Source organism: Schistocerca gregaria, chromosome 4 (assembly GCF_023897955.1).
Source record: "Schistocerca gregaria isolate iqSchGreg1 chromosome 4, iqSchGreg1.2, whole genome shotgun sequence".
Classification (NCBI taxonomy): Eukaryota; Metazoa; Arthropoda; class Insecta; order Orthoptera; family Acrididae; genus Schistocerca; species Schistocerca gregaria.
In genome coordinates this window covers 669,239,175-669,259,418 of record NC_064923.1, presented here as the reverse complement: position 1 = coordinate 669,259,418, position 20,244 = coordinate 669,239,175, and the positions used below count along the sequence as shown (strand labels likewise).

General features: G+C 38.3%; 1 protein-coding gene across 1 annotated transcript in view; it reads left to right on the top strand.

Moving 5' to 3' along the window:
* The window catches only part of LOC126268191 (BTB/POZ domain-containing protein KCTD3), a 225,565-nt gene that overhangs the window by 5,740 nt on the left and 199,581 nt on the right, over nt 1–20,244 (top strand). The window contains exon 3 of the mRNA XM_049973801.1: nt 14,569–15,045. Within this exon, the coding sequence (XP_049829758.1) occupies nt 14,569–15,045 (477 nt within the window). The remainder of the gene's footprint in view (nt 1–14,568; nt 15,046–20,244) is intronic.

Below are 20,244 nucleotides of genomic sequence, written 5' to 3'. Positions count from 1 at the left end.
CAAGTGAAATTTGCAGTTCTGGATTTTCAAATTGTGTGTGGGTTACCGATATCATGGTCTTCGTTTAAACTATACAAGTCACATGAAATTTTCTATCCCAGTCATTTTTTGTTTTTACATTTTTTAGTTGTGTTCAGTGTTTTGGAATTTCATGTACTTGATTTTTGGGTTAATATTTGTTTCGTAATGGTGCCCTTATTCTTATTGTCATGTATTTGGCTTGGTTCCACACGGACTTCTCATGACTGGCCCATTAGTTTCGAGCTCTTGCGTGAGTAAAATATTTCACATCTTATTTATTTTTGTTTGTCGTGTAATGAGTGATGTCGTCATTGCTGTATTGTATATGCTTGATGTCTACCATCTTCATGGCGTCACAGTTCGAAGCAGATGGTGATGTCATGGGTCAAAGCAGATGGGTGGAATCACAACTTTTGGTTTTGTCCTTTTTTCTTGTTTAATATGGTTCTAAAAATTTGAAAACTTACAACTTGCAAACCTAATATATCATAAATATTCATAGTTTTCATGCTACTTGCGGGACATTACATACTAGAAAGTTGAATTTAAATTTAGAAAAAAAAAATAGTTGTCCACCCGAGAGAACATTTAGTGCTTCACATATTGTTGCAATAGCTTATAGTTGATTGCTGCATCACCTTCCTCCTCAAACACAGGGGTGGTCTGGAATCATGGCTAATGAAGTGCAATCATTTCTACAACTTTTTGTTGAACTCTGTAGCTCATCTTCACCAAGCCACTCTGCAAGATATCTTCCAGTGTGTGGCGAAGGGTTTTTTTCTGTACTGCTGCCCCTTTCCCCTTTTCCTATTCTATTCAGGAGTGCTTCACAAAAACAACAATTGCTGGTAAGCCTACATTTTAGCTTAAACCCCTCTAATTTTAACTTAATGTTTTTTTCATGAGACATATGTAGGAGGAAGCAATATAACAATTGACTCTTCTAGAAATGTACACTCCCCAAACTTTTAACAGTAAGGTACAGTGTGATGGAGAATGCAGCTCGTGCAGTGTCTGCCACTGGAGTTGGCGGGACATCTCTGTGATACTTTTGTGCTTTCTAAATGAACCTGTACGAAATGTGCTGCTATTCTTTGAATCACTTCCATTTCCTCTCTCAATCCTGCTGGTATGGATTCCAGACTGACAAGCAATATTCAAGTACTGGTCAAATGAGAGTTTTGCAAGCAATTTCTTTTGAGGGTGGATTATATTTCCTGAGGATTCTTGCAATGAATCTCAGTCTGACATCCATTTTATGGATGATTAGTTTTATTTGGACATTGCACTTTGTCACTTTGTAGGCATACTTCTAGATATTTTATGGATGTGACTGCTTTCAGTAATTGCACTGCATTTGTGTATCATACAGTAATGAGACTTTGTTCCTATTTATACACAATATGGTACATTTGTTTATGTTGAAGGTCAGTTGCAAATCCCAACACCAAGCATTGATTCTCTGCATGTATCCTTGCATTTCGCTACAATTTTCCACTGCTACATCGTCTGTGTATGCAACAGCATCATCCATGAGAAGCCTGTTGGAATGTCCATCATTATGCACTATCCAAAAAATTATTTTTTCTGTGATAACTGTAGCTATAGCAAAACAATAAAATATAAAGCTTTAGTGTCACTGTGGCATTAGAGAGGATTAAGTTTCGTAAAAGTTGATTTTTGATCTTTATTTCCACATTGCATTGGAATGACCCAATTGTCATTTGCATGAGATCTTTGCTGGATAATTTCAGTGCAATTTTACGTATATTAGAGAAAAAGGTACTCTTTTTAAGTGATAGCTTACTTGAGTATGGGTCAGGTGACCTATCTGAGATACTAAGGTTCAAAAATCACTTACTTGGGCAGCAAATTTGGTTTTGGGTAAGATCATCCCTGTCTGTCTCAAGAACTGATCCCAAAAGTGTTAACACTTGTATCTTTTATAAACAAACTTCTGGACAACAAAGTTTGCAAAATGTGAGGTTTCCAATCCAGCTACATAGAGAGATCAACTGACATGAACTTCGGAGAAACATTTTTGTGACCAAATTTATCAGTAACTTAACTGCGTGCCACTTCGAGCAAAAACAGTAAACCAAATTGCAAAACACTTACATCTACATCTGTACTCTGCAAACCAATGTGAGGTGCATGGCAGAAGGTACTTCCCATTGTGCCACTTATTAGGGCTTCTTCCTGTTCCATTCACTTATGGAGCGTGGGAAGAATGATTGTTTAAACGCCTGTGTGCATGCAGTAATTATTCTAATCTTCTCCTTGTGATCTTTGTGTTTTAATAGACTGTCTTGGAATAGTTTACATCTGTCTTCGAGAGTCTACCATTTCAGTTTTCTCAGTATCTCTGTGATAACTTTCCAACAGATTAAACAAACCTATAACCATTCATGGTGCCCTTCTCTGTATATGATCAACATCCCCTGTTAGTATGGTACAGATCCCACATAGTTGAGCAATATTGTAGGCTGGGTTGCATGAGTGATTAGTAAGCACTCTCTTTTTGTAGACTGATTGCAGTTCTCCCGTGTTCTACCAATAAACCGAAGTCTGCCACCTGCTTGACCGATGACTAAACGTATGTGGGCATTCCATTTCGTATCCGTACAGTGTGTTACACCCAGGTATTTGTATGAGTTGGCCGATTCTAACAGTGACTCATTGATATTATAGCCATAGCATATACATTTCTTGTTTTGTGAAGTACAAAGTGTTACATTTCTGAACATTCAGATCAAGTTGCCAGTTTCTGCACCATATTGAAATCTTAACAAGATCTGACTGAATATTTATGCAGCTTATCTTAGATAGTACTTTGTTGTAGATAACAGCATCATATGCAAAAAGCTTGATTTTATTATTGATATGGTCTGCAAGGTCATTAATATACAACATGAACAGCAAGGGTCTCAGCACACTTCCCTGGGACACACCCAAAATTACTTTTACATCTGATGATGACTCTCCATCCAAGATAACATGCTGTGGCCCCTCTACCAAAAAGTCCTCAGTCCAGTCACAGATTTCACTTGATACCCCTTATGATCATACTTTTGACAGCAAGCGTAGGTGTGGTACTGAGTCAAATGCTTTTTGGAAATCAGAGAACACTGCATCTACTTGGTTGCCTTAATGTGGGAAAAGTGTGAGTTGGGTTTCACATGATCGATGTTTTCAAAAATCATGCTTGTTAGCATTGAGGATGTTATTCTGTTCAGAATAACTCACTGTTTTTGAGCTCAGAATGTGTTGTAAAATTCTACAACCAATTGATGTTAAGGATAATGGATAGTAGTTTTGTGGATCACTTCTACTACCCTTTTTGTAGAGGGGTGTGACCTGTGCCATTTTCCAAGAACTGGGCATGGATTTTTGTTCAAGGCATCTGCGCTAGATTAGAGTGAGAAGAGGGCTAACACAGCCACAAATTTAGTATAGAATCTGAGAGGGATTTGATCAGGGCCTGGAGCTTTGTTCAACTTTAATGATTTTAGCTGTTTCCCAACATCAGCTGACACTAATACTTATTTCATTCATCTTTTCAGTGGTACGAGGATTAAATTGGGGCAATGTTCTTGGGTTTTCCTTTTTAAAGGAACATATGAAAATGGAGTTAAGCATTTCAGCTTTTGCTTTACTACCCTCAATTTCAGTTCCTGTCTCATTAGCGTGGGATTGTACACTAACTATGGTGCCACCAGCAGATTTACACATGACCAGAATTTCTTTGGATTTTGTGGAATGTCATTTGACAATATTCTGTTACTTTGGTCCTTGAATGCATCACACATTGCTCTCTTGATAGCCGAATGTGTTTCATTCAACATCTCTCTATCTGTAGCTGTACAGTTTGTTTTACACCTACTATGCAATATTATCTGTTTATTTAGAAGTTTCTTTACAATGACTGTATACTAGGGGGTTCCCTCCCACTATGAACTGTTCTACTGGGTACATATCTATCCAGTGCATGGTCGACTGTTCTTTTAAACTTGAGCCAGAGTTCCTCTACATTCTCCTAACCTGTGCTGAAAGTTTCAAGTTCCTCATGGAGATATGACATTACTGACTTTTTATCTAGTTAACATATACAGAGTCCGGCAGAAAAAGTACACACTCTTTGTTAGGCTCTGTTGAGATATCAATATTGACGTTTGATTTGAGTTATGAGTGTGTTGTAGTATGGTCTTTGGCTCAACAGATGTTAGTATTTTCATATCGGTATTGAGAAAACAAGATGGCTGAAGCACACTTGACATTCGAGCAACAAAAATGTATTGTGAAGTGGTTTTTCAAGTTTAATAATGCCATTGAAGTGCAACATTAGTGTAGGTGGGAGTTTGAAACAGAACTGCCAACCCACCTAACAGTTAAACACATCATTGACAAGTTTGAATTGCAAGGAACAATTTATGATATTCATAAGGGAAGATAGGAAGGCAGCATGCAACTACAAGTCCTGCTTCGTCGGTTCTCGTGTTGGAAACATTTGTTAATTCTCCACAGAAGTCTGCTATGCAATGTGCATGTGAAGTGGGGGTTAGCAGTACAAGTGTATGAAGAATTCTGAAACTGCAAAGTTTAAAGTTTACATTTCATGATTACTGCATGCGATTAATGATGACGATCCTGATCACTGAGTGCAATTTTGCTAATCGTATCAGCAATTGGTAACTGATGATGAACAATTTGTGACAAGGCACAATTTAAACTTAATGGAACCATGAATCGGCCTAACTGTGTGTACTGGACACCAGAAAACCCACATGTTTATTTGGATAAAGCGGTCAATCTACCAGGGACTCGTGTGTGGTGTGGACTATCATCTAAGGGCTTAGTAGGACCATTTTTCTTTGATGCTACTGCCACTGGAGGAATGTACCTGGAAATGTTATGCACATAAATTTTGACAGGTATATGTGCGATTTGTTGAGTTGATGAAGAGGTTGTCTACCAACAGGATGGGGTGCAACCACACTGCCACCTAGCAGTACGGGATTTCCTGGATAACAATTTTCCAGGGCATTGGATTGGATGAAGAGGACCCATTGAGTTCCCTCAATGGTCACCAGGTCTAACACCTATGAACTTTTACTTGTGGGAACTGTGAAAGATAACGTTTATCGACGTAGTCCACGCACACTGGAGGAATTTCACCAGGAGATTACAGCGACATGTGCAGCAATCTCCACTGTAACATTGATTGGCATAGTCACTGTGATCACTCGTCGTTTGGTTATGTGTATAGCCGCCAACGGTGAACATTTTGAACATTTAAAGTAACCATGTGCTGAACTGGAGGTTGTACGACATGTGTGATCAATTATTAAATGTAAAATAAACACATAAGTAATTCTTTTCATTCCTTAAAGTGTGTATACATTTTTCTGGTGGACTCTGTATATATCTTTCTGCTTGTTTTACTTTTTCTTTGTACTGTTGTAATCATTGTTGCCACAACCACATCATGGTCACTGATACCAGTTTCAATGTGGACACCCTCAAAGAGGTCAGATCTATTTGTTGCCATTAGATCCAATATACTTCCGTCATCAGTAGGGTTCCTAACTATCTGTTCCAGGTAGTTTTCAGAGAAGGCATTTAGTAAAGTTTTTCAGGATGTCTAATCACGCCCATACCAACAGAACAGTAATTTTCCCAGTTAATGGTCTCCACCAGTGATAACAATATGATTGGAGAACTTCATACAAGTGAGCTGAGATTGTCTCTCAAGTTTTTGGTTACATCAGGAGATGAGTGCGGTAGGCAGTTGAAGGATCCAATAATCAGTTTATGCCCATCCTTGATACTGAGTCTTGCCCAAAAAGTCTCACATGCAGCTTCAATTCTTATCTTGGCGGATTTGAGTTTCTAATCTATTGCAATAAATGCACCATTTCCCATTTGCCTTTCCTTCTGATATACACTTAAAATTTCCCCAAAAAGTCCCACAGCTATCAATTTCAGGTTTCAACCAGATTTCTGTGTGTATTCTTATATGAGCTTCACTGCTTTTCATGAGTGCTTCAAAGTCTGGCACTTTGTTGCAAATGCTTCGACAGTTTATCATTAGGATTATATTACTCTCACCTGTGGGAGGCATTCTTTCAATCTTACGCTGATACTTCTGAGTTTCCTACAGTTATCGTTATCTGTGTTGGATGGAGAGTCGCCTAACTAAAAAACTCTTGTGTACACAGTCAGCTACCTGAGTAGCAGCCTCTGATGTGTTGCACATCTGGCCCATTTAGCAGGGCCCTACAGTTCTCAAACCTATGGCGCAAGTCCAGGAATTCGCAGCGTAGCATGTCACAGAACTTTCAAAGTCTCTGTTTCAGCCCTTCCACTTGTCTCAGAACTAAAGGGCCACAATCATTTCTTCGGACAGTGCTACAAATTGTGAGCTTTGTTGAAACTCCATGCGCAAGGCTGGTCTTCTCAACTTTCTCTGCCAGTCGCTGGAATGACCCAAGAATGACTTCGGAGTCCAGATGACAGGCATTTGTTCCAACTTGTGTCACAATCTGCAGTTGGTTGCATCCTGTTCCCCCAGTGGGTCGGTATGGCCTCTTCAGCATGTTGAATGAGGCCCCCAGGCATACACACTGGGTGCACCTAGTGTCCTTTCCTGTCCCTTGCTGCCATTTCCCTAAGGGGTACCATCATTCCCCATACGTTTGAACTTCTGACAATTAACAGACCCCTAGCCTTTTGCATTTGCCTCTTCCTGATGCTGGACAAAACAGGTTTCCCCATGACAGGTGAAGTGAATCCCACTGGGTCAGTTTCAGTGAATCCCACTGGGTCAGTTTCAGTGAAAGACAGCACCTTGAACGTGTTGGTTGGAGGATCGGTGCAACACCCTGAGTCCTCTCTGGTCCCTGTTCATCCTGTACAGGATACCTAGACCTACCATTGACACATCACTCACAGTGAAGTGGGTGGGTAATCAGCATCTTGAATTTGTTGGTGCAACAGTCTGAGTTCTCCCTGGTCGCCATCCATCCTGTACAATACGCCTAGACGTGCCATTGACACGCCACTCACTGTGAAGTGAATGGGCAATGACAGATACTGAACTTTCTGCAGAGGAGACAGAATCCACAGGAGAGGATAGTACTTGAGGTACCTCTGGTACAGGTATCACAGGTACACGACTCTCAGAAGCTCTTCCAACACAACAATTTGCAGCAGCTGTCAATCATTTGACAGTAGTCTGGTCAATTTCCAGGTGCTTATGAATGTCAAACTACTCATCCCGTGTTTGAGAAGAGCATTCACAGTAATGTGCACAGTATAAACTGTTCAACAATCTTGCCAAGTTTGCAGATGTACCACAATCATTTGCTGAATTACAGGTCTTTGAATATATGGCTAATATTTTTGAAATGTCTCAGTGACATTTGTGCACCTTTCAGTTAATAGCCCCCTACTGGGGAAACTAGAAATTTGTATATATTCCTATAGTCATTTAGCAAATCTACAGACCAAAGTAGAACAAGATCAGGGATAGCTGAATGGGACCCCCTAGCGCGCTTGACAGGAAATCACCCAGGTAACGTTAACACAAGAAATCTTGAATGTTGCCCAGTTGCTCTTTGTTATTGCATTCTTTGTGGAAGTTTCATTGTTGCTAGCATTTGTTCTTAATTGAAGTATTATTGTTTTTAGTTGTTCCTTCATTGTTTCAGTTTGCTGCTACATTGTACTGGGATTGTTTTTCTTACAAGCATTCATAGCACTAAAGAAGAAAGCACTTTCTTCCTTCATAAAACAGATTATAGACAGGGACAGAAACATTGGTGTTATTTTATGGTCAAAATCGGTGTTATTTTTTGCACTTTTGGTTTTATTTATCAGTGTTATTTTCTGGCAAGCTTTTTCTATTATCAGTTATTTATTTTTGTCATATTTAACCATTTTGCAATGCTGTGTTAGAAATGGAACTATTCCTAAGACAGGGTGGGCCAAACACAAGACAAGTGCAGAGAAAAATTATTTTAACAAAAAATTTTGACACAAATAATTATTTAAAAACAAATACCAAAGTTAAAAATGAAAATAACAGTATGTTGCAGATATATTATTGATGAAATGTTTCGCACTTCTTCATATCATTCTTCAGCTGTGTAGACCACAGAAGCTGGTCTCCGCAGCTCAAGAATGAGCTGAAAATGCGCTAGAAGCATGAAACGTCTCATCAATGAAATATCTGCAACAGAGACTATTATTTCAATTCTTAACATTTGTATATTGCTGGTGCTCTTGGCCAGAATGGTGTGGAGTGATACATATATTTTAAATACTGTGAAACAAATTATTTATCAATGATGTACCCAGCAGATTAAAAAAATACAAAACTCTCCTTTTTTCAGGTCTGCAATCTACTTTCGACACTTGACAATTTTTCTCACCAACTTAAATATTTATGTTAAATGGTTGAAATGTCTTACGGAATAGCAATAATGAAACTTAGAAGATAATCTTTTAAAGGAAAGAAAAATCTTTTCTTTTGCAGTTCTGTTGTTAATAAATAAAATCTCTTGGCTGCATTCCTAAGAGATTTTTCTGTGTGAATATCACCAAGAAAGCTTGAAGGTTTTTTTAGGTATTCCTAAATAACAAAATATTTATAAACATTTACAAAAGGTATTTAACTTGGGTTGAAAATAAGACAAAATTGAATTTTCTTAATTTTTTTAGTGTTCCCTCACATGTTTCTTGGAAACAAAGCTTATAATATGTTTCAGTACAAGTTTTAAATTCTATTTACCATCAGTAACACAGTCTTTTAATACAAAAATAATTTCTTTTATTGTATTACCATTATTATTATTATTATTATTATTATTATTATTATTATTTGACATGTGTATATAACTGGTAGGAATCCTCGTTTATGTATTGCATTTTTTGCAGTTTTTACCAAGATCTGGACAAATAGGGTAAAACCAGAGAAAACAGAAATCCATCCTTAAATGACAGAAGCATAGTTCATCCTTACTTCAGAGAAGTAAAAATTAGTAAACATTTGAGAAAGTGAGAATATGCATAGCTCTTTTTTTTATATTTTTTTTTTATACGAAGAATAGGGCAATGAGCTTACAAAGATAGATCTACAGTAGCACTAAAGCAAGTACATTTTCATTCTGTAGACAGTTTTTTGAATGACAGCATTGTCATTATTTCAGTGTTGTCTTCAGAGAGACTGTGCAATCTATCTGTCAATACTTGATTATAGTTTGAAAACAGCCTCTCGCTGTCAATATTGGAACACAGGAACCAAACAGCTTTCAATGCTACAGCTGCAGATTCCTAATTGTCGACTGTAGTTTCAAAGAAATTTTGAAAACAATCATGTCGATATTAATTAAAATGTTCGCAAGTTAATACACACAGAAAAATACACACACAGCCTTGAATACCACAGAGCTATTGGTATTGCGCACAATGTTGTTTATTCACAACGGTTGGCAGCGTGCATACGCAAAACAGTTGTCCTGCCAATGAATCATCTCTGTAAACTTGAGTAATGGCTTAAACACAGGCATGGACAATATTAACGTGTTTTGAATGCTATCATGGAGTACACATTTTTCTTTGTTTGGATGATTTGAGAATGGGTACTGATCCTGAAACTGGTCATGAATTAAACAAATGTAACTGTATTTTGCAACTTTGGCTGTTTTCTACATAAAACTGGTTAACTCAAGTTGCTGTTCTGTTATTAATCCAGTGTGCTGGAAATCCAAAAAGATGACTTTTGTAGCTGCTAGTTTCTGTCGCAGAAATTAATGCTGTCCTGTAATATAGCTGCCTCACGAACCTTTCAGAACTCATCACATATTCAGAAATAAATACTCAAATTTTTATTTCATTTTTCGATCTCTAATGAGACGGAAATGTTATCATCATTTGTTGCGGAACGTATTACACTGTCAAATTTTTTCTTTTACGTTTACTGTAAAAAGTGGTAGTGTCTATAATTCATAGAGCTTGTATAATTCTAATATAGTCTTTTCTTCCTGGGTCATCTACTCCAGATTTAACATTTATCATCTCACACCACGCACACATTATGCTTATGCTGTTGTCCATTAAAAGGAATTTTGAGAATGAGTAAATGTGACAGTAACCGTAATGTAACACATATTCTTTTATTCATGCTCATTCCCCACTAACCTCCCCTATTTTATTTATTTTTTTATCTAAGAGAAACCAGTTTACTGGGCTACCACAATTGTTACTCTTTTGCTTATTTGTTTCTGACTCATACTGTCTTTTTTCATTTGACTTTTAAAATGTTTTCCATCTCTATTCATTAAGTTCGTTAATTTCTTTTGCTGCAGAGTTCATTTCCAGCCAGTTATATTTGAAGAGTGATTTATGCTCAGTTCTTACTTATCCTATTTGTTCACTACTTGTCTTGTCTTTTTCCTACTGTCATTGTCAAATTTACCTTCAGCTGTTTTTTATTGCTGTCACCTCCCACAAAATTGTTGTAGATGACTTTTTAAATGAACAGACATTTTAATATCTGTAGTTTATTATTGAAATTTGAGGATAGAATGCGAAATTTTACTTAAGTATGATTTTTGGACCTTCTTTAAATAAGGATTCAACAGATGATTTATTCAGTCTTATTGTGCAGGTAAATCACATTTGTTATGTTTTTGTTTCTATATTGTTTGTGTTCATTAATAATATGTCATTTGGTTAATGTGAGTGGCACTTTAGATTGTACTAGATCTATATAGGACTGGTGGACGTGGCAACTGTACTGACAATTATGATACTGCTGTTCTGCTTTGCACCTTTATTTAATGACAGCTGTGGTCTCAGACTGAACTGTTGTATAGCCTGAGGTCTAAGTTAGATTGGAATGTGATAGATTGGTTGTGAAGTTGGTACAGCCAACAAATGTCACAAGATAATATTTCGCCCCATTACAGATTGTGGTGATACGACTGGTCTGTGTAGCCCAAGGCTTAGGTTAGTTCGGAGCTAACCAGAGATGCTGGTTTTGCTAATTTCACTTAACACATGTAAAACCTTTTACAAATATAACACACTGAATAACTTTCCTGGTATCGACATAGAGTGAGAGAGTGTCACTTCAAGCCACATACTTGCTTTGAAATGCTAAAAAGAACTCACTGATACCTATCAATCAGATCCATACATAACAAGCCATCTGCGGGATAGAACTGGTAATGTTATTTGCACTTATCCTACACAGCTAAATACCGATTAACTTTCCCTAATTTCAAACCTTCTTCATTTCAAAAAGTTGTTTTTGTGCTGTAGAATTTCTATGGCCTCTCTGACCACTCTAGCATATTAATGATTAGATCTCAGTATTAGTGAAACGAACTTGATGGTTTTCCTCCGTAAAAATGTCCCTCATCTATTTTTGTGAGATGTGATTGGTGAAAATGGGCCCAAATGTCAGCAATACCACAGTGATTTCTATGCTGGAAATATAACTTCTGATTGTTGTTTGTGCTCCCCGTATTTAAATACAGAGATATGTAAACAGGCAGAATACCTTGCTATGGTCGGCAATGCCTGTGTAAGACAGCCGACAAACAAATATGGATGCACGATTTTAATGTACATTAAAAATGATTGAACTTTTATATGAAGTGTGATTTTGTATCTGTTACTGTGTCAATGGTATTCATTCAGAAATGTTAAACTCATTTTTTTTCAAAGATGTGTTTCACCACCTTACCGGCAGTGTAAGCACATATAAAAAAAATATGTGCACGTTATTTTACTCCAAACAATAACATATTCAAAGCCAATCAAAATCAAAGTGTATTTATTGAGTAGGGTATATCCCTGCTGGGTATTACTTATAAAACTTTTTCCAAGGTTCTGTATTTCAGAATTCATGAACAGCTTGATGGTGAACTAGGTGAATATCAAGGAGGCTTTCACCCAGGATGCAGCTGTCCTGATCAAATTATTAGTCTCAAATGTATAATGAAACATCAGAGGGTCAGAAACAAGAAGCTAGTGATCACCTTTGTCGATTTTAAAGAGGCCCACAATAGTATCCATTGCGAGTCTCTACTGTCAATTCTTAAAGAATTTGGTTTACATCAGAAACTTTTCAACCTCATTGCAGTCATCCTTTGAAATACCAAAGCTAGAGTAAGGTTCAAAAATGAATTCTCTGAACTTTTTGAGATTCATACTGGTCTTCGACAAGGTGAAGGATTGTCTCCATTATTGTTCATTTGTGTGCTGGAGAAAATCATGTGTGAATGGAACAAGATATGCCCTCCATCTGTTAAGATTGGAAGAAAGATTCCACTTAACTGCCTTGAATTTGCAGGTGATTTGGCACTGTTAGCAAACAATTGATAAAGCGAAGGTTCAGATAGAAAAACTAGAACCATTAGTGGCAAAGGTTAGATTGCAAATTTTGTTTGCAAAAACAGAAATGATGCCCAGCTTCCGAGTTGACACATACCGTATCATACTCCATAATGATCAAAAAATTAAAGTAGTAAAAAAGTTTAAATATCTTCGTGAGATTATTACCTGGAATGCTAATGAAAGAGCATCAATAGACATTAGAACATTAAAACCACAGCGAGCACAGAGAACCACATGGGCAACCTACAAAAAACACTCTCTCTCAATAAATACTAAATTTTGACATTACTCCTCCGTCATTAAACCGGAAGCAACATATGCAAGTCAAACACTATTCAGATTAAATACTCAATCAACAACTGACAAATTGCAGAAAGTTGATAGAAGAATACTCCGAACAATTGTCAGTAAAAAACATCAAGTTAATGTGCAGAGGAGACTTTTGCCCAATTCAATAGTGTATAAAGAAAGTGAATCCATTATCGATAGAATACGGAAAAGAGGGATTGCATTTTTTGGCCACGTATCTCGCCTACCAAGTACTAGAATCCTGAAGCAATTTTTTGACTACTTCTGGAACAGTAAAACCAAAAACATTTGGTTTAAAGAAGTAAAAAGTGATCTGGATGAATTGAGCATCACCACACACCAAATTCAACACAGAGAAGAGAAACTGCTTCTGAAGAAGAAATACACATGGCTGACATTCAGACCATCAGAACAGAAGAAATAAGTCATATCTGCAGAAGAATGAGCAGCCAGATAACAGTGAATGAAAAAATTTGGGAAACGAAGAAATAGCTGACTGCTAAGACCTAAACTTAATGATTGTAGACTCTGTTGTATTATGTTCGATTTTAGTGCTCCAATGTAGGCGTAAACTATGTAAATCAATAAATTGGGTAAGTTTACATGTAAGAGGCTTAGTCTCATGTGATCTATTGCACGTCTTTCTGAAGGCATCATTCACGTTAGAAAGAACGGCAACATTTTCTCTACTATTGAAATGGTTAGTATTTGGGAAGGGCTTATCATTAAGTTTTAATACACTGAAGGTGGAATATATTTCCCAACTTCCTGAAGTATTATGAGTAGTTGTTCTGGGTTTTTGAGGAAATGCAGCTAACATGTAACTGACATTCCAGCTCTTACGGAAAGTATTTAATGAATTTAAGATCGGGAATCAGTCCAGCAAATATGCTTATGATTTTTTTGAAACACTATGTAATGGCCATAGGTTTAAGGACAGCAACATTATTGTACTGCTACAGAAAAAGTGATTCCTAACTATTAACACTTTTATCTTTCCAGGAACATCTTGAATCAGTTAATCATTGAGCCAAATAAAATTTATAATTTAATATCCTATCATTGATCCAAATCCAAACCAGGAAATAAGGCACAGACCATCTTTGAAGCTCCACTGAATTTTGCCTTTGCTACAACTCATCTGTGTAAATGTCATTTGTTAGGTATTTCTTAAGATTTCACTTGAGTGACAATAGAAATCTCTGCAACAAAATGGAGAGAGATGATTGAGTTGTGCAATACAATTTAGCATTCAGTCATCTGTAGAAACTAAGTACTTGGCAAGATTACAAAAATGGTAAAATGGTGATTGGGTTCAGTGCTTTTCTGATCCAAGACCTACTGTCACTCTGCCTTTGAACCCAAGCAATTCATCTGTTTGATTCAAACTGATAAAATGTACACAAAGTTTCTACATAGTACCTGTACTTATGTACCCTCAGATGCCTGTACCTATGTACCCTCAGATCACAACAGAGGTGGTTCTGCAGTGTGTCTAGAGAGTTATGCACGTTTAGTATGGGTAGGGCTCTTGTAAAAGTAGCAGTTTTGGAGTTTCACCTGTACAAAGGACATATAATGTGGTTCAAAAATACTTTCATAATATAACCAGCATCAGTTAAGAATATAATAGTGGTAACTATATTTAACCAGCAGCTCATGCACACCATAAACTTTCCTTTTTATCATATACAGCTGCATAATATTCTGCAGTGACACATGTTGTATTTCTGTTTGCTTTTACTCATATCACAGCCTTGAATGTGATTCTTAGACTGTGTCATGTGTATGTGTGTGTCTTTTGTGCTGACTTTCCTTATGCTATGTTTACAGGTATACCTCTTCAGGAACCGAGTACAAGTACTTCGGCACCTTCTGGGCAGCCAGATATATTGGCAGCTGCACATGTTGCTCGGCCTGGTTCTATTGTTCGTGTTCCACCGGAGGCACCACCAAATGGTGCCACTGCAGCAGCTGCTTCTACTCCTCCCAGTGCACCTCCAATGGCTTCACTCTCTGCTGGAGTCACGACTGCACCTGTACCACAGGCAACATTACCTGCACCTCACACGCATTCTCAGAGGCCATCTCCTGCAGGTGGTCATTCTCGCAATTCCTCTCTGGATCTCAGAGTCTCGTCGTCAAATGCTGCTTCGAGAAGTTCTGCCGACTTGCGGGCGATTGCAAGTCGCTCAGCTGTCGGTCACTCACGTGCTGCATCACTCGACCTGAGGCACACAAGGAACTCCTCTGCAGATCTCAACAAATTGTTTCGCAATGATGTGGGACTTGTGTTTGGACCTCATCAAGGTATTAATCTCCTTTCATTTGCAGAATAATAATTAATATATTTGCATGAGACTCCTGTGATCATATTACAAATTTTTCTTACAAAATGTCTACAAGACATTTGCTTGGTTTCAAAATCCTGAATTACCAGTCAAACTTCAGTGGCATGCTTTTCATTGGAGTTGGACATTTTACTTGATGCAATAATGAAATTCCTGGCTAGAAGCACCAACCAAAATCTAAGCAAGGCAACTACCTTGCTGCAGACAAAAGATTGTAACAGACACCCCCCCCCCCCCCTTCCCCCTCAGCTTTCCAGCTACAGTTTATTCTTTTTACACACACACACACACACACACACACACACACACACACACACACACCAGCATCTGTAGCTGCTGCAACATAGATTTTTTACAAAGAAGCGTGCAAGTAAATGGGTGTAGTGGAAGAAAAGGAAAGAATAGGCTTGGGCAGTCAAAATGGGATGATATGTGGTGTGCATAAGTTTTGGGATGCCAAATTCAGGTGGCAGCGACGGCAGGAGGAGGGAGTGGTGATGTATTTTGGAAAGCAGATTATCCACAGAGACAGCATTAAAATGTGGATTAAAAGTGATACCAGTGACTTAAGGCCAATGGCCTTGCCACATTGATAGCACCAGTTCCTGTTCAGTCACCAAAGTTAAGCAACTTTGGGCCTGGCTAGTACTTGGATAGATGACCGTTCGGTGAAAACTGGATGCCATTGGTTATAAGGACATGCAAGTAACCGAAATGGTATCCAATCAAAAGTGTGGTGCCACATGACATTTGTTTATTTAGTGACAGAAAGGGGGAAGTACAAAAAGAGGAGCATAATGCTGAAGCAGGAGAGAAATAATGAAGAAACTTGTAAGGGAGTGGACAGAGGATGGTGCCTAGTGGTAGTTTAGGTGGGAGGATTGCAGGGACAGAGCCTTTACTGGGGGGATATTTCCTATCTGTGCAGTTCAGAAGTAGTGGCTGTCGGGAAGGGGTGCAGAAAACAGTTGGTGAAGTGCTTAATATTTATGTGTGCAATGTGTTAAGACAGTTGGCGGAGCTGGTGGTAGAGTTTAATAACAGGTAATGGTAGCCATTCATCTAAGTAGACTGCTGGTCATTTCTCATACCCATATAGAATGTTGTACAGTAATGGCAACTAAGCTGGTATGTGACATTGTTGCTTTAAGGAGGATTGGGAGTAGGAATTGTATAGGAGTGAACTGGGATATTATGTTGATTGAATCAGGTTTGGAGGTATGACAGCTACTGACACTCAGTGAGAGCCATTACAATTCCAGCCAAAGGATGAGTTTTCCAAGGCATTAGGGTACTGGGTGATAAGGGAGTTGCAGTCAGTAGCAAATTCTTTATGGTAATGGCTTTATGTGTACTATTGGAAGAAATGAGTCTCGTTGTCTAATTTCTGACCAGAAACTGCAAGTTTACTTATACTGGAAAAAGACCGTAGCTTCAAAACTAGTTTAGTTTTCTGATCTGTTATTCATGTTTTTGCCTCACTTGTAAATTATCTGCAGCTGAGTGGTTATATTTCCTAATTATTGTTTGTTATTTTACATGTAACATTTTTCTTGCTGTGTGGTTGAATGCAATTGGGGAAGATTGTGCACAGCACCTGAAAATGTTTACTAGCTATGGATGAGGAGGCATTTGAGATATGCTATTTGATATTAGAAGTTTCATTTACTGTCTAAACATCAATTCCTGTTTTCCTGTATATTCTAAGGGCAATCTTCCGTATGTCCCTCATCTATTTTTGTGAAATGTGATTGGTGAAAATGGGAAAAAGTTTCAACAGTACCACAGCCATTTCTGTGCTGCAAGTATAACTTCTGATTGTTGTTCTGCTCCCCGTATTCGAATACAGAGATATGTAAACAGACAGAATGTGATGCTGTGTTCGGCTACGCCTCTGTAAGACAGCAAGTGTCTGGTGCAGTTGTTAGATCAGTTACTGCTGTTACAGTGGCAGGTTATCAAGGTTTAAGTGAGTCTGAACATGGTGTTATAGTCGGCACACGGGCGATGGGACACAGCATCTCCAAGGTGGCGATGAAGTGGGGATTTCCCCATACAATCATTTCACGAGTGTACCGTGAATATCAGGAATATGGTGAAACATCACATCTCTGACATTGCTGCAGCCTGCAAAAGATCCTGCAACAATGAGACCGACAATGACTGAACAGAATCATTCAATGTGACAGAAGTGCGACCCTTCCACAAACTGTTGCAGATTTCAGTGCTGGGCCATCAACAAGTGTCAGCATGCAAACCATTCAATGAAACATCATCGATATGAACTTTTGGAGCCGAAGACCCACCCATGCACAGCCCAAAACTTTACGCCTCACCTGTCCCTGTCAACACCAACATTGGACTATTGATGACTGGAAACATATTGCCTGGTTGGACAAGTCTCATTTCAAATTGTATCGAGCAGATGGATGTGTACGGGTATGGAGACAACCTCATGAATCCATGGACCGTGCATGTCAGCAGGAGATTGTTCAAGCTGGTGGAGGCTCTGTAATGGTGTGGGGCGTGTGCAGTTGGAGTGATATGGGACCCCTGATATGTCGAGATATGCCTCAGACAGGTGACACATACGTAAGCATCCTGTCTGATCACCTGCATCCATTCATGTCCATTGTACATTCGATCAGACTTCGGCAATTTGAGCAGGACAATGCGACACACGGCACGTCCATAATTGCTACAGAGTGGTTCCAGGAACACTCTTCTGAGTTTAAACACTTCCGCTGGCCACCAAACTCCCCAAACATGAACATTATTGAGCATATCTGGTATGCCTTGTAATGTGCTGTTAAGAAGAGATCTCCACTCCCTCATACTCTTACAGATTTATTGACAGCCCTGCATGATTCATGGTCTCAAATCCCTCCAGCACTACTTCAGGCATTAATCAAGTCCATGCCACAGCATGTTGCAGCATGTCTGTATGCTCACGGGGGCCCTACTCAGTATTAGGCAGGTGTACCAGTTTCTTTGGCTCTTCAGTGTATATGTATGAAGCCAGAGGGTTGTACCATCAGTGAGTATAAACACCCAAACAATAACAGAGGCTAGATAGGTAGTCTTTCTCATCGAGCTTCCTTACAGATGACAGGAACATGTATTATTGTACAGGACATTTTGATACTAATAAATTGTGAAGGAAACTAAAGTACCAATATTACGAGAAGGAAAGTTGCTACTCACCATATAACGGAGATGCAGAGTCGCAGATAGACACAACAAAAAGATTTTCACACTTAAAGCTTTTGGCCAATGGCCTTTGTCAACAATAGACATACATGTGCACACACACATACTCACGCAAACACGACTCACACACACAACTGCAGCCTCAGGCAACTGAAACTGAAACTGTGGTTTCACTTGCCTGATACTGCAGTCGTGTGTGTGAGTTGCATTTGCATGAATGTGTGTGTGCGCCATTATGTATGTCTATTGTTTACAAAGGCCATTGGCTGAAAGCTTTAAGTGTGAAAATCTTTTTGTTGTGCCTATCTGCGACTCAGCATCTCTGCTATATGGTGAGTAGCAACTATCCTTCTCATAATATTTTTACATTCCATCCTAAATTTTCCAAATTAAAGTATCACCATTATATATAAGCAAAGATTTAAGGGCTTCAGCTAATGGACTTAGTATATTCCTTGATTTAGGGGTTATCAACCTTGTAGTCTCTGCAGGCCACAATGTCAACGGCTGAATATTTTTTGGGTCCACAAGTTAATATTACATTAACATTTTAAAGCTGCTGAATTAAGAATAAATTAAAATTCAACATCTTTTTCATTTTGCTAGTAACATTGTTAGAAACTAGCTTAAATGAAATATGAATCGCAGTAAAAAAAAAAAAAAAAATTAATGTTTCTAACACATAGTATGGTGTAAGAAGAAAATAAATTAATAACAATATACATAGTCATATACAGGGTGTTCGGAAATTCCTCTTACAAACTTCTAGAACTTGTTGAGCAGAGGGAGTACACAATATTTTGAATAGGAACCCATGTTTGGAAATGTATTGTTTCCATTCTATGACAATTTCAATTCAGATATTGAATTAGGTGTGATGCTGTACAATTATTAGGCAACAGTCCGAAAAGAAACATAATGAAACATCCATTTGTCACTTAAGCACATCTGTTTCTATTAACATTGAAACAATACATGTTTACATTAATACAAAACAAAAAATAACTCGGTATACTGTACATAAAGAACAGTACTGATGCATTACAACAGTGGCTTGATGTGGCGACCACCAACATTATTACAGACATTGTACCTATGAAGCATGTTCTGGTACATGCTCTACATTCCACCTGGTGTCTCTTTAAGTTTCTAGTGCAGTGGATAGAAGTCATGCCATCAGATATTCCTCTGTCTCTGCAATTGCTGCTCATGCAGAATGTCCCAAATGTGATTAACACCCATTGCATGTGAAATTGTTCACGTCTTGTTACATGTGATGCAGCACATCTTCTTCAAATTCAGGCATGTGGCATTGCTGTGGAGCACCACAGTTCTGCCTCCTCATGGTGAATGTACCTGTTTCTTGGAGCTGCTGTGTAACTTGGGCAAAAGGTTTGTGTGATAGCCTGCTATGTTGTGGAAAATGTTCGTGATGCAGACAACTAGAAGCTCTTCTGTTATTTTGAACTTACTGTACATGAGAAGCATGTCTGTGTATTCCGAAAACGTGCACTGAACCGTGTTTTACTGTATCGGGCACACACAGGAATTGAATAGGTCTTGCAGCAAGGCAGACGTTAAGTGACATCGGGTGAGTGACTGACGTAGTACTCATCATCCTGTCCTTCCTATTGCTTACCAAGGCAAGCACATCTGAGAATTTTGTCTGTCCCTCAGAAGATGTGGATGCATAACACACCTGAATTGAAACCATCTTATAATGGAGACGGTACATTCCCGGACATGGGTTCCTATTTAAAATATTATCTACTCACTCTTGTCTACAAGTCCTTGAGGTTTGTAACCGAAATTTATGAACACCGTCTGTATTTGTGCTGGAGTGAGAATGAACATGCACAAGTCAGTATTATTGCAGTTGAAGAAATAAATGCAACTTGAAAGATTGGATTTTACATTTCCATGTCAAGACACTAAGTCTTTTACCCCA